The 15,040-nt window shown below is 62.4% G+C and overlaps 1 protein-coding gene across 1 annotated transcript in view; it reads right to left on the reverse strand.

Annotated features, from left to right (window-relative positions):
* Positions 1 to 15,040, reverse strand: part of TET3 (tet methylcytosine dioxygenase 3) — a 60,339-nt gene that overhangs the window by 18,263 nt on the left and 27,036 nt on the right. Inside the window, 2 exon segments of the mRNA XM_044417461.1 lie at positions 4,971 to 6,205; positions 6,207 to 7,543. Of these exon segments, the coding sequence (XP_044273396.1) occupies positions 4,971 to 6,205; positions 6,207 to 7,543 (2,572 nt within the window).

A 15,040-nucleotide genomic window follows, 5' to 3' on the forward strand; every position in this document is an offset into this window, starting at 1 on the left:
TGGGGAGATTGGTCCCAACTGGAAAAGAGCCCCTCCAAAGTGGACAAGCCTCCCCAGGCTACATTCATAATTTGAAGTCACAAAGGTTCGGGCTACAAAATCAGAGACACTGCTCTCCAAGGTTGCGCCCTAAGGAAATTGCCTGGGAGAGAACAGGGAGGAGGAGATCAAGCTCCACCGCTCAAGAGCTGGATCCCAGGGAGGGGCCATTTCACCACATGTCGGCGCCAGATGCGTGGGAAAGTCCTCCAGCAGACCTGGCAGGGCGACATGGGGACTGTGCGACGCCCGAGCGGGGCGCTTGCTTGTTCCGACACCGCCGCACACCTGCTGCAGCAAGCCCCTCGCCATCCCCGAGGAGACTTCAGGAGTACCAGTGCCCGCCAGGGCTGCTTGCTAGCGAATCAGGCAGAAGAAGCGCGTCTCTGCAGGGGCGGATGGGAACCAGGATCTGCAGCGACGCTGGCGGCACGGGATGCGGGCGCCTGGAGGCCTGCACAGCCTGTTGGAGACGCCAAAATGGGGCTGCCCGTGCTTATCATTTTGCCAAGGGGACATGGGCTTAAATCCGGGGAGGACTAGAGAGGGCGGAAGCGAGCGGGCTGCGAAGGCAGAAGCTGCAATGGGCGGGGGGGGGCGGGGTGCGTGACTGCCGGGAGGTCTCCTGGAAGAGACCAAGGCTAGAAATGTAGGGCCAGTTGATGGGGTGTCGCTGGAGGTGCGCCCTCCCAGAAGGGGGCCCTGCTCTCGTGCTACTCCTCCTGCGTGGCTTTTCTCTACCACCCAACGGCTGTGCCGACAACGCCAAGACCGTTCTGCAAATCCACACATTGCTCAGCCTTTTTATCAACGAAGAAAGCAGCACCTAAAAGAAGCTCCAGGGCTTAAAAAAGAAGCCTGAACAATAAAGGTTGAAAAAAACAGGAAGGCTTTGCTCGGTCACGAGAGAGGGTGGCTGCAGCAACAGGCCACTTCCTGCCTCTGCTGCCAGATCTCCGGGCGATGGCGTGTTATCACCCCACACACATCCCTGCCCTCGCTCGGGGCCGCAGCCCCCTTTCCGGCCAACTAACTGGCATCCATGCGCCCCCCGCCAGGCTCCCCCCCGCTTCCCATATCCCATCCTAGCAGAACCTGGAAGCGGGCTGCTGATGAGGCGCGTGCCTATTAGTTGCACTGTTTAAAGCGAACGTTTGGATCGCTTGGCACGGGCACACGTGCTTTACGCTGGTGAGCAGCCAGCAGTGTAACTTTGGACTGGGGCAGTAAAGAAAGGACTCGGACCGATGAATGAAACAAGCGCTCAGTTTTGTGCGCACTTGGGAAAGGGAGCCCTGCGATGGAGCCCTGCAAAGGGGACAGGAGGCACCTCAGACCCACACGCACGCACCCCGGAACGGCAGCAGTGTGTATTTGGGATAGGTGGGACATATCCCACCTTTTCTCTTATGATGAACTCAAAGCAGCTCACAGCATTCCCTTCCCCCTCCTGCTCTCAGCCTTCTCCTCACAACAACCCTGTGAGGAAGGCTGCGACTGGCCCAAAGCACCCCTGTTGGCCCCATGGCCGAATGGGGAGCAGAACCTGAGCCGCGCCCTTCGCCCTCCGCCACACGGGCTCTCATGCTTCCCCACCGGCGGCAGCCCACCGCTTCCACACACGCGGGTGCCCAATTCTAGCAAAGTGCTTTGAGTTGCACGGCAAAGCACCCTGGGCTGGAATCCCGCAAGCAGCACCTCGGGGAAACCACTGGGCTCCGTTCCCGGGACTATTGAAGGAGAGAAGGCCCAGGTACCTCTTTATTTACAAAATGTATAAACTGCTCTGTATCAAAACACTTTTACACTGGTCAAGGGAGAACAGTCAACAAGCAAAAGCAGCGCAATATTTAAAACCAAGCTATCCCAACAAATCTGCAACTGGGCCTTCAGGAAAAACAGCTTTAACTAGAAATGCCTTACTGGTGCCAAAACCAAAGCCGTGTGGCCAGCTGCCGGGAATTCCACGGAGAGGCGCTGGCACAGTGAAGCCCCTCCACGGGCACCAGGTCCACGCGGAGCTGCCAGCAGTGCCCGCGGAGCTGCCAGCATGGCCAGGCGGCCAGTCTGGGCAGAGGCTGACCTAGAAACGCCCCCGTCTGCAGCCGGCGCGGGGCAGGCGCCTGAGAGCGCACGGCCAGCCATGCCCACCACAAGTGAGCGGCCTGCACCACGCCTCCCTCTCCGGATGCGACACGCTGCAAGCCGCTGCACTCCGGACCGGCTTCTGGACCACCCTTGCAGGAGCAGCAATTCGGTTCCTGCTGGCCGAGGGCGGCAGAAGGCGGGTGCTTTTACCTGTCATACCTTTCACCACTTGTTCTTCCAGCTGCCCGGCAATCGCAGAAGCGGCTTTGGCAGCAGCCCCCCAAAATGGAACCCTTACTTTGGGTTTCCCTAATATATATTCCAGGATGAGCTTGCAAGCAGGTCACTTGATTCCTGCTTGCAGATTCAGCGCGGGAAAAGTTCCGTACAGCAGCAACCCAAGACAATCGTTCTGTGCAGCGTGACGGAGAGCTGCTCAGCAAGAGCACCAGACCGTGGACTGCCCATGTCCCGTGAGTCATGCTCCTCCAGACACTGACTCCAGGCCCCTGAACGCCCTCTGGGTCGCAGTGGGACTGCTCCCCGGCCTTCCGGGGCAGACAACCGTGGCCGAAGCTTTCGCTTAGGATTCCGGCCCAGCAGTGCAGGGGAGGCTTTGTTTGCCAGGCCAAGCCCTTCTGAGGGGCCCTCCACAAGCACTCTGCAAGCCGAGCGCCTGAGAGGCAGCTGCTATCCGCTGGGGCCGACCTGACCTGCCTCTCTCACGGCGCTAGGAGCTCCCTCCCTGCCTGCCTGGCCTGCCACAAACCTGGCTGGGAACACCTTTGCTTCTGACCTCATGACACCGGCAAGAGTTTGCCACCTGGTCCACAGCCCAGCCTTAGCCAAGGTTTGCGGGCACTTGGACAAAACAGCGAAAATAAGGCAAAGAAAGTGGAGCTGAGGGTCAGGGACCAGTCAGGGCTCTGGCCACTTTCCAAATCTGCCAGCACAGGACTCAGAGGTTCGCTGCAACCGCTCCAGCTGCAACGGTGACCACCCAGCTGGTCAACGGCCCCCACACCTGTGGCGGCTGCTGCAGCAGCAACTGCAGAGAAACCAGAGGACGCGGCCCCTTGCTGCGTCCCACAAGCTGTGGCCACAAGTTTTGGCACGGGGGGCGCGGCGTCCCGAAAAGCAGGAATGGCTGGCACTCAGGACTCGGGAGGATTTTCTGCCTGGACAGGTGGGATTCTGCTTGTGCTTCCCCCCAGTTTCCTTCTCACCAGCCCCAATTTTCATTCTGGGCACATCTTTGTGGCACAGTGCCAAGAAAAGGAGAAACCAAAATCTCGGCTGGACCGCAGCTGCCCAGAGAAGATCGATGGACGCGGAGCCCATCTGACTACACTGGAGCGCCTGACGGCACAAGTTTTGGGGGCCTGAAGACGAGCACAGGCACGTGCTTCCCCTGCTCACCAGCCCCGCCTGAAGGCAGGGCCTCTCTCTGCCTCTCTGTTGTGCCGCGGAAGAGCACCGGGACACTCTTCACAGCTGGCGAGGCACGGCACACTGTCTGGGGCTGGAGCCGGGCACTCTGAGGCATCCTGCCCAGCGGGCTCTTCTCAGGGCAGACTGCAGTGACCCCCCCGCCCCCCCACACACACACAACACCAGGCCTACTGTATGGATGTGGAAGCCTGTCCTTTGTCCCCGGACAGCCAGCAAAGGAGGGCCTGCCACGCACGACGGACTGGGCTCCAGTTCCAGCAACTGGCAGGCCCAGCCGTCCGGGCACAAGGACCGCAGTCCAAGCGGGCGCACACCCAGGAGCAAAGCTCCAAGAAGGCCGGAGAGGCTTCTGGAGCTCCTCCTCCCCAGCAGGCTCCTTCGCCGAGGAGGGACGCGTCTCAGGTGCCGGGCTGCACTCAGCCAAACCTGCCCCCGCCCGCAGCTGCAGCTGCATGGCCCACTTCCCCCATGCAAGAGGTGGGCTCTCATCACTCCCACCAGTGCTCAGGGAGGGGCTGGGACCTGGTTCCGGTTCCTGCTGGGCCACAGAGCCCACGGGTATCTTTGCACCAGTCCAACTTGCAGCCAAGCCCACCTCACAGGGCTGCCATGGAGAGAAGAGCGGGAGGAGAGGAGTGGGCAAACTGGCTTTGCAGTGAGCTCTCAACGGAACTGTCCGACCAACCATCCCTCCAGCTGCCCACCCGCCACACACCACGTGCTCGGCCAGAACGCCACAATGTCCTCCAAGCCGGGGCGTGTGTCCCACCGCACTGAGGCCAGGCAGGGAAAGGGGCAGCTTGTGGAGAGGAAGCAAGAGAAGCTGCTCTTCGCTCAACGTTTGAATGGCGCAGCGAACTCCTGCTGCAAAAGGCCGCAGGGGCTGAAACGGCGTTCGAAAAGGCCTGGATCTGCTGGTGGAAGAAGCATCTCCTGCTGGCTGGTGGTCGGCCCAGCTAAACGGGGTCTCTGCGTTCAGCGGAAGGAGCCCCCCCCCCCCGAGGACTGCTTGCTGGGTGTGGACACAAGAGGGGGTGCCGCAGCCTTTGGGCCTCGCCTGTCCGCTCAGCGGCTCTTGGAAACGGGGCCCTCCAGCACGAGGCTGCTCCTGTTTTCTCATGAGCTGTGCGGACACTAAAGGGACTCGGCACAGGAAACGCAGGGGGCCGCTTCCCCTCCCGAAGAGGCGCTGCTGATCTCCTGTGAGCGAACACGGGGGGGGGGGGGTGCAGCAAGAGCGGCAGATGCGCCCCCGCGTACCCCAGAAAGGCACAGTGCTCTGCACACACGCGCACGTGCGCTACGGCCCCGCCACACGCCACTCCGCCAGCGCCCCTTCCGACACCCTCCCGTTGCCCTTGCGCAAGAGCAGAGCAGGGCCGATGACTCACCCACACAGTCGCACGTCGGGAACTCTGCCTGGGCCCGTTTGGCAGGCGTGTCCAGTAAACTTTTGGTTGGGGTGTCCAGATACTTCAAGGGCGATTCCAAAAATCCACTGAGAGTAGGCATGAGCGGCCCCTGGTCCTTGGTGGGGGTCCCTTCCACGGAAGCAGGGTCTGTGTTTTGGTTTTCATCCGAGTAAAAGCACGTGGTGGACACCACGGTAATAGCACCAGAGGATTCGATTTTTATCTGTTTTGGGGACCGAGCCGCAAAGGGGTTGTCGGAAGGCTGCCCGGCCCCCACCTGGAAACCCGCATCGGGGGGGCCTGCGGGAGGCCATGTGCAATCCTTGCTTGCCGGCGGCCGGAGAGCCGCGTCCAAGCTGCCTGGAGACGGGGGAGGCTGGCTCAGAGAAGGCAGGGGCTGCGGCGGGGGGGAGGGCAGCGGGGCAGGCGGGGGCCCGTCTGGCAGGGGCAGCGGACCCGGGAGGTCGGGGCCCTGGAAGCTGAAGTTCTCCCCAAACTCCGCTTCGAACTGCTTGATCAGCTCCTCCAGCTTGTCGTCCACCGTGACGCGGTTGTGGGCGAAGAGGGGGTGGTCTGCCGCATCCTCGGGCCCGCTGCTGCACGGGATGGCGGCCGAGCGCGGGGCGGAGCCGGGCACGGGGCTGCTGAGGGGGGCCGGGGGGCCGGCGGGGTTCTCCGGGCAGTGGCCCTCCCCTGGGCTGGGGGGGCGCATTTCCTGAGTGCTGGGAGGCAGGACTCTGTGTTCAAGTAGCTGCTGCAGTGGGGACTGCTCCGCGGGGCTGGCCACCGCCACGGCCGGGGGGGCGCTCGAGAGGAGCTGCTCGGGGCAGGCATCCCTGCCGGGGCGCTCGAGGGGGGTGGCCACGCGGAGCCCTTCCAGGATGATCTGCCGCGCGGGCGGGAAGAGGGGCTGCGAGTCCTTCTGCTTCGCCCGCTTGATCTGCACTGGCTTGCGCAGCGGCTTGGCCGGGCCGGCTCTGTCGGGCTGCAGCCGCCTCTTCCGCTCTTTGGCGGGCCGTTCGGGCACTCTGGGGGGCGGGGGGGCGGGAGCCCACCAGGCAGGTGGCGGCGGCTCCTGGGGGCCCCCCCGAGGCACGCTGTGGTCCGGGAAGAGGCTGCGCTTGTGGTGCAGGTGCTGCTGCAGGGCCTGCTGCGTCTTCCGGTGGAAGCTCGGCTCCTGCAGGAGCCGGGAGAGCTGCGGGCTGGGGGGGGGCTGCCACGCCCCCATCTCTCGGGGTGGGCTGCTCCAGCTTTGGCTTGGCAGCCCGGCCCTTGCCCGGCGTTGCCCCTGGCCGCTTGAAGACGGATGGGATGCCCAGCAGTTGCTCCAGCTCAGCCATGGGGTCTCCGGCCACGGTGGGTGGGGGGCTCCCGGCGTGCAGCCCCCACAGGCTGCTCCTCGGTTTGCCTTCCTCTCCCCACTGCTCACGGAAGCTGGCCTTTTGCGGGGAGGGCACGGCATTGGGGAACAGGTCTGGAGGCTCCGGGTGGCCATTACTGTGGGCGAGGCAAGGGGGGGTCCTCTCCTGCGGAAGCTTGGCCCCCTGCGGCCAGGGGGATGGGGACGGGGGCACGGGGGAGACACGCAGCTTCGAGGCTGGGCTCTGGTACAGCTCTGGGCTGGGCATGGTGAGCACTGCCCCCGGGGGGTGTGGGAGGAATGGGGGGGACCGGCCCGGCAGCTCCTTGGAGGCAAATGCGGCAGCATGTGGGGGACTCTGGGGGGTGGGGGGAGCCTCCGGGGCCGGCTCTGGAAGCACCGACGAGAGCTGTGTGAGGGCCTCGATGGCGATGGCCGTCTGCAGGCTGATGTTCTTCTCCTTCGCGATGCTCAGCGCGCTCTGGGAGAGGGGCAGCGCCTCCAGGGGGCAGGGGGGTCGCCTCTCGTCCCCTGCAGGCGCCCGCAGGGGGGTAGCACCATTGTCGGGAGAGGGTCGGGGAGCCTGGCGGGGCGGCTGGGGGGCGCCGCCCGGGCCGCCCGCACTGGCCGACCTGATCTTCTTCTCCAGCCACTCCAGGTAGTCCGGGCACTCGGGGCCGTCGCAGTTGCAGTTGGGCGGCTTCACGCCGTGCTTGGCCAGGGCCAGGGCCGCCCGCAGCGCACTCAGCTCCTCGGAGGACGGGGGGGCGGGCAGGTCCTCGCCCGGGCTGCCGCGTGCCATCTCGGCGTTGAAGCGCTCGTACAGCTGCGTGCCCAGCAGGGAGGGGGGCACCGGGGGCACCGTCCCCTGGGAAGACACGGCAGCCTCCGCGGCTGCCGAGAAGGCCACCAAGTTCTGTGCGTCCTCCAGGTCAGCGTTGCTGGAAGGGGCCCCGTGGCCGGGGGCGGCCGGCACACGCTCCCAGCCGGCCTTTTGCTCGGCGCAGGGGCCGCCGAGCCACGGGCTGGCCTCCATCAGCGCGGTGCCCCCGCCGGCAGGACGCCCCCCTTCCCCATTGGCCAGGCCGGGCACGTGCCCCTCGCTCAGCCGTCTTTCTTCCGCATGGTGAAATGGCCCGTCTTCCATCTGGCCTGTTCTGGGTCCATCAACCAAGCTGCACTCCAAACGGGTCTGTGGGGAGAGAGGGGGGGCATGTCAGTTCCACCTTGGTCCCTCTGAGCAAACACAGCCGAGGCAACGCGCCTCTCAGAAGCAGCGATGTGCGTGGCACACGCTTAGGCGCGCACGGCCGTCAAGCCACCCCCTGGAAGGCGCTGCGGCTCTAGGGGCGCTTAGCCACCGCCCCGTCACTCGCAGATGGCCAGCGTCTCAGCTGGGCCACCAAAGCCCCGCTGCCTGCAGCCCTAATCTGGATCTTGCGAGGGTTATCCAAAGCAGCTTAGGGGGCCCTCGCTTCCCTCCCCCTCGCTTCCCTCGCATTCTCCCCACATCCCACGTATCGGCCTTAAAGGGACATTCTCCGTGCTTTTCTCTTCCACAGCTCTGTCCTTTTTGTTCTTCCTGTCTGTGTAACTCCACTCTGGAAAATCTGATGCACGTGCCCCAGAGGCCGACCGGGGGGGGGGGGGGGGGGAGACGCAAGGGGCTTGGGCACTTTCCGCTCAGGCTTGTCCCCCGGGGATGAATGGAAGACGAGGCTGTGAACAGGCAGCACCAAATGTGGGGTCCAGGCAGGGCGGGCATTCCGGGCAGGTTTCTTGCTCTTCCCAAACCGCATGTTTACAATACATTTCTTTCCTTATACAGTCTCACTTTACAACAATGACACCATTATTGTTATCGATAATATGCGCTACAGTAACGACCAGGGCATCCTTGGTGCTACTGAAATGCTCAGGAGCAGAGGATGTTCCAGGAAGGATGGAAGCCAAACCCCAGCGTGACCCCTTCCACCAAGTGCTGGCCTGCAGCTTTTTAAAGTGAAACGGTCCAGTTTCTTACGCATAACTGTGGCCTACGCTCTGGAAAGCAAGGGCCGGCCGCCTCTGTGGGGAGATGCAAGGCGCGACCGACGCACCGCTGGGCTGCGGGGGCCCATGCGCTTCCCTTCAACATTCTCGTCTCTTATTCATCCCTCGCTTCTGTCAAGGATGTGGAAGCGACATCGGCCTCATCAGAAACCGGCCGCTTTTGGAGCAGCTTCAGCAGAGGAGCCAGCAAGGGCTCGTGGGGCACAGACCGCCCCGTGCGCCGAGGAGGCCGCAGCTGCTGCGCCTGGGACTGGCTGCCCCGGGTCACAGAGGGGCTGCACCCGGCCCACGGCCCCCGCTCGCGCCCCGGCTGGTCTTGGCCGGAGCCCACTGGGGAGGCAGAGGCGCGGGCACCAGCCGAAGGGGAGCTGTGCAGAGGAGCGCTGCTGCCTCGCAGCCCGGGGGAAGGCGAGGAGGGGCGCCGCTCCTCCCAGGAGGGATCAGCCGGTCGGGGCTCGGCCGGGCCCTGCACCGTGCGAGCCGCCTTGGCAGGCTCCTGGCTGCAGGAGGGCAGGCACCGGGGCAGCCTCCTGCGCCCTCTTCCGCAAGCACTCCCAGATGAGGGCTTCCTGGGACACCGACCCAGAGTACCCCAACAAAGCGGGGGGGAGGAGGAGGAGCAGAGGAAGGGAGGTGGGCGCAGGAACATCCCACAAGCGATGGGGGAGCAATCGCTAGGCTCCGCCTCATCCCCCAGATCTGTCTTCCAGGCCCCTGCCCGCCGTGGGTCTAGAAGAGCAAGCTGTCCGCAGCAGCGCAGAAACCACTCCCGGCCCATGCAAGGGGCGCAGGGCCCCAGGGAGAGCCTTCTGGGCAGCCTCCGACGTGTCCAGGTGCACCCCCATCGCCCACTGGCAATGCAAGGCAGCTTTGGGCGGGGGGGGGTCACTCCCATTCTGCGGATACGCCAAGGAGTTTCTCATGCGCACACAAACCTGCCCTCTCACCCTTGCTGTGGGTGCCAGCCTTCATGTGTCCTCTCTGACCAGGCTAATATTTCAGTTTATATGCCGTTTTTATAATACCCGAGTCCCCCAAAGCTGCAGCCAAACAGTAAAAACAATAAAAAATTCAACTTAACCATCAGGACCTGAAAAAATAAAACTATTTTCTGACATGAATGGCAGTAAGAGAAAGGAGCATTCAATGAAAGGCCTGCAGAAAGAGGCCAGCCGGGGAGGGGGGAGCGGTTTCATCACATTCGGGGCACCTCTAAAAAGCTCCTCCAGCGTCTCCCAGCTCTAGGATTCCAAGAAAGCGGAATGCAGGGCTGCCTGGGCCTTAACCGTATCCTCCACACGCCCAGCACAGTACAAATGTTGCTTGTCTGTCTCACAGCCTTCCTTTTCGCAAAACGTGGAGACCCCTCTGCAGGAGGATCCGATGGGGCTGCTGCCACGGACCAGCCTCTGCCCCAGGGAATGGAGGGAGGCCGGCCGAGGGCGATCCGAGCAGCCCACCCCGCCTTCTCTGGCCAGCGGCTGACCCTGCACGCACCGAGACTCACGCACCTCTGCAGTGGCTGTCCTTTGCCGCTGCCCCAAGCGGGACCCAGAGGGAGACCCCCCCAAGGAACGGGGGGGGGGCTTCCCCAGAAGTAGGCAAGCAAAGACCTGGAATGGCTTCCAGGGGGGTTCCAGCCCTGAGCAAGAGTGGTGGACCAGCCACCAAGTCGAAACTCCTGGGCAAGTCCAGAGCCTTCTGCATGGCCTGAAACCCAGCCAGAAAGCAGGGTCATCGCCCTGGTGCCCGCCGGGGAGGGGGCACATGGCCTTCCCTCTGAACAAAACCCACCCGCCAGTCATGCAAGCGGTCTGAGAACAATCCTACTCAGAAAGGGCTTGCTTCTCAGTGGGACGGACTCTTCACGGTTCTCCACAGCTGCCCGGGCTTCAAAGGGCAGCGTCTCTTTTCCCCGAAGGCAAAGAAAACTGTCCCCACCACCAGCGGCAGCAACAAACCAACCACTGTGCCTTCACAAAGGGCAGGGAAACCATCAAGGGCTGGAAAAGCCTTTGGGATTCTAAGAAACAAAGGTTTTATCAGCAAAGTTCTAGGTTCACCCCGAGAGTTTCTCTTACTCGTTCAGAAAGCTAACTGACAGCACCGGCTCGGACATCCGACAAGCTCCCCCAGCAGACCCTATTAATGAATCGAAGCAGTCCGCGAAGAGCAGCAAAAGGAGGGCTCCTCGGTGCGCAGGCAGCCAGAGAAGAAAAGGGTTCAGGTCTCCAGTTCAAAGGAATGCGCTTTTGGGGAGGCCTCACAAGAGAGGATTTATCCCTTCCACTCGCTCCTTTTCACGTTTAGCCCCCAGTCTGGCACACAAGTTTATAAGGGAGCTGATGGCCGGGACTGCGCGGGCACACAACAGCAACGCAGGGACCCGTGCAAAGGCCCCGTGGGGGGAGCCGCATCCTCAGGCTCAGCTATCGCAGCCAGACAACATCTGCAGACCTGTCCAGCAGCAGGAAAGGCCGAGCGGCTGGTTTTGGGAAAGGCTTCCACTGTGCGCCTTTGGAGCCGGGGCGGGGAGATCAGGGCCGCGAGGGAATCTTCCCCGGGTGCCTTGAGCTGGATCTGCAAAGGGTTTCTGGCGCACAAGAAGAAAGGTGCCCCTGAACCCTTCAGCCCCCCCACCCCGCTGTGGCTTCTCCCCCAGGTAGCCACAGGCAGCGCGAGGCACCCTTTCAGAAGCCACCAACTCCTTCTTGGCCCTCCGCCAGGCCCGGCCTTTCCTGCCACATGCTGAGCAGCTGCCGTTCCTGCCCCGTGGCACAGCTGGGGCAAGACAAAGCCAGGCAGAAAGGGTGAGGGCGGCGGCCTGGCCCTCCGGCCGCTCCGTAAGCTCACAAGTCCCAAGCCAGCCCTGCAGCCACACTGGTCCACCCCATTCCAAGATCTTCCTGTGCCTGATTATTGCAGGGAAACCCGGGATGGTCTTGCGGGAGGAAGGAGGGTGAAAAACAGCCCTGGCAGCAGCTGCAACGCCCTCAGAAAGCTTCTCTAAAAGAAGGAAGCCAAGCAGCAGAAAGTTCTTGAAGCAGTTCATGCAGGACCAATGCATGGACAGCGAGGAGCCGCCAAAGGAAATCTGTGTTAAAAATAGAACTAACCCTTTCTCTTTTCCTGAACTAAAATAAAACCTGGGCCATTCTTTGAAAGACTGTGCTAAACCCCTCCTGGAAGAGACCCCTCCCTGCACCATTCTGGATACAGTTTAAAGCAAAGCCTCCGCTACTGGGGGACCCGGCTCGGCGGGGGGGCACACTGGCCCCAGCAACACAAACACTAAGGGGGGCTTCTGGGAGGCACACCTGGCCAAGCTAAGCATCTGTCTCTGCAGCTTTCCAGACTAAAAGGTATAATCCACTGGAATGAAACAGCAGAAATTAAAAACGTATGACATAGTTAATGCTGACTATCCTACTGATTTTTATTTCATCTATGTTTCGTAACTTTTTTGGAAAATTAATTGGAGAGATATTCATTTCCCCCAACACAGAAAACTAGCAGGACACGCACAGGCCTGATTCTGCACCCTCTTTCATTAACTTGTTAGATTTCTGTATGGGAAATTGTACGAAAAAGGTTTCTATCATGTGACTTCCTTGCCTGCCTTCATTTCTGAAGGAACCATCCAGACTCAGCTCCTCGCCTGGGGCAAGTGCAGCTTGTTCACACCCAGTTACACCCCTTTACTTTCTCCGCCCTGCTTTGCATTTGAGCACTACCTGGAATGCAGACCCTATCAGCTGGAAACCTGTTACACAACCAACACCATTTTGGTCCCTGCTGAACCTAAACTGGAACAGAAGGGCCACTTCTTACGCGTTTGAGGGCTTGCTGTTTCTCACCAGTATTGATTGTAGACACAGCCACTAAAGAGAGGTTTTTTAATGGACTGTTTTCCAAAAAGCCCTGCAATGACACAGATGCTGCGTGGGGAAGGGCTGTACCACTTTTCCCCAGCAGTATCAAAGGCCCCAGTTGCTGGCCCTTTGTGCCCAGCACTCACACGTGGTATGGCATGACGGAGAGAGATGCGTTTTCCCGGGTCAAGGCGTGATGGAAGGCACGGCAGGGAAACGCAAAGGCATCCCCAGAACAATTCCTGAGCAGAGACACGCAGGGCTGCTTCCAGCGAAACCTCAGCGAGAGTTGCCTGGAAGAGCTGTCTACTCAGCTGTCTGCAATTAGGAGCCCCAGCTAGACTGTGTCCCACTGCCCACGACCTTCCCTCTCTTGTATGAAGCAGCCCTGGACAAAAAGCCTGTGCTGAGCCAAAACCATTTCAGCCCGAAGGGTCTTGATTCACATTTTCAACTCCGCCATGCGATTTCTCACCTCAAGCCACCCGGCACTCATCTGAAACAGGGCAGGGAGGAGACCTGGCCTGGCGGGCATTTTCCAAGCAGGCTGGTCCACCCCTCTCGATCTGTGCCCAGATGAGCTGCCACAGGCAGGTTTCCTTGGCATTGTCGCAAGGGTGACGCCTCCGGCCAGCCGGTGTCCAGGCAGGGCAGGTCTGACCGACACAGGCTGCCAAGCTCGGGAGAGGGCTCCGGCCCAGCGAGGCTGGTTCCTGGCACGCCCCGGCAGAGCTGGGAGGTTCCTCGCAGGAGGCGGCCCTGGCCTGAACCCGGGAAAGCTCTCACCTGTCCCAGGAGGCAGCCAGTCGCTTAATGAGCCAGGCTGCCTATACCGCCAGACTTTGCCCAGGGGAGGAAATGGAGCCCATGCAGGCCCTGAGGGTCACCAAGGCAGTGCATTTGGGGATGCAGTCCCAGGGGAGGCGAAAGAGACTGAGCAGGGCGGCTGCAGCCCCTCCTCGCAACTGCCTCCGCTCTGCACTGCCTGCCAGCACTGCCTGGAGTGGGAGGCAGGGCGCATGCGAGGGCTTCTCTGGATCCTGCCCTGGAAGGTCTGGGTTTGAGTCCCGCTCAGGCTCAGCAAGACGGCACGGGCCAGCACACCGCAGGTTCTTAGGGGAACAGAAACAGGGAGCAGAACTACCACCTGGGGTCCCACAGATGCAGGAGAGCCTGCACCTTTGCGCCCCAAGCCCATACGGGCGGACACCCCGCCATCGTGTACCAGAACGCTCACGGGCCTTCAGCCGGCAGTGAGTGGCGGGCCGAGACCACGAGCCAGCCTCTGGAAGGTGCCCAGTCCTCCGCCAGGGTCCCATGTTGTCTCCAGCCACAAACACCCTTTCCGAGACAGACCACCCTGGGCAGTGGGCTTCTGCATGCTCAAGCCCGCTCCTCTGCTCCCCACCCGGCCCTCGTCTCCGTGTCAGATCTGAAAATGCCATCCTGGGAAACAACACAACCTGCTCCCGGCCTGGCGAAAGAGGCACTGTCCAAATGGCTCTGCGCCGTGCGGCACGGATGCCGGCGAGGCGCTCGGGGACCGCCCGGGGAGGACTCCTCCACAAGCGAAGGAGCAGGGGTCTCCCTGCCAGCCAAACAAAGCAGCCGCCTCGCCCCGCAGAAGGCAGGGCAGCTCCGCACCGGAATGCTCCACGGGAACGGGGGGCTTCGGGGGCTTCTCCGGGCTCCTGCTGTGCGGGCCTGAGCCACGGAAGGGTGTGGCCGCCTCTGCAAAAACTTGGGGCAGGATCAGGAAACTGAGCCGCGAGAGCAGCGCGGGGGGGGGGGGGGGAAGTGCTTTGAAAAGGCAGCCGCACCACCGATGCGCTCGGCCTGCAACGAAACCCCGGTTCTGGCGACAAAGCGGCCCGATTCCGTTCCATTTCCCTGCCCCACTTGGGCCAGCGGCCAACTTCCAGCGCGGTGCATTACTAATGCAGCACTGCGATGGGTCCCCGCCGAGGGATCGGGCATCGTTCCTGGGGAGAGCGCCTCGGATTCGTCCGTTTGCTGAACGAGCCCTGGACGTTTTTAGAAATCCGTCCCCTTTGTTCCTTCGCGGCGCGGCGGCGGCGGCGGCAGGGGCTGCCCGGGTCTTTGTGCGCGCCGCCTCCTCCCACCTCGCCTGCTCAAAACTCCCCGGTCAGCGCGAGCCCCCGCGCCGTCCCCCCTCCTCCCTCCTCCAGGCGCAGATCCCCGGGAGGGAGGGGATGCCGGGGCCGCCCCGGCCCTGACAAGACCCCAAAGAACTGAGGACCGTACAGCCCAAGTTGCGAGCCTGTCCTAAGCTCAGGAAGCCTCGCTCCCCTCCGCACCGCTGCATCCTTGCACAAAAGGAAAAAGATATGGGGGGGGGGGGGGGGAGATTAAAATTTTAGAAGCCACATAATTTACCTGCAGCATTAAAACTTTGCCTCCTTTGGAAAAAATGCAGCCGCCAACACGAAAGGGGGGAAACCCTGCGAGGGGCGGGCAGAGAGTCCATGTCCAGCTTGGCTACTTCAAAAAGTTAGCAGCCATTTGTCGCTTCCCTGTAATTATAGGAAAAGTCCCCTGTGCAGCTGCAGGACCGAAAAATGCGCGCGCACAGACACGCGCGCGCGCGCGCGCGCGGAACGACAAGGTCACAGCAGCGAAACGGCCCGTCTTTCTCCGGCTCGCTCGCTCCGCGTCCGGCCGCGGCGCTCTCGGCCGCCCCGGCCCCTCTCGCCGCCCCGCCCGAGCCAGCCGGGGCCGGGCTCCGGGGTGCCGCGCCCCCGGGG

Source organism: Varanus komodoensis, unplaced genomic scaffold, assembly GCF_004798865.1.
Source record: "Varanus komodoensis strain SLA01 unplaced genomic scaffold, ASM479886v1 scaffold88, whole genome shotgun sequence".
NCBI lineage: Eukaryota > Metazoa > Chordata > Lepidosauria > Squamata > Varanidae > Varanus > Varanus komodoensis.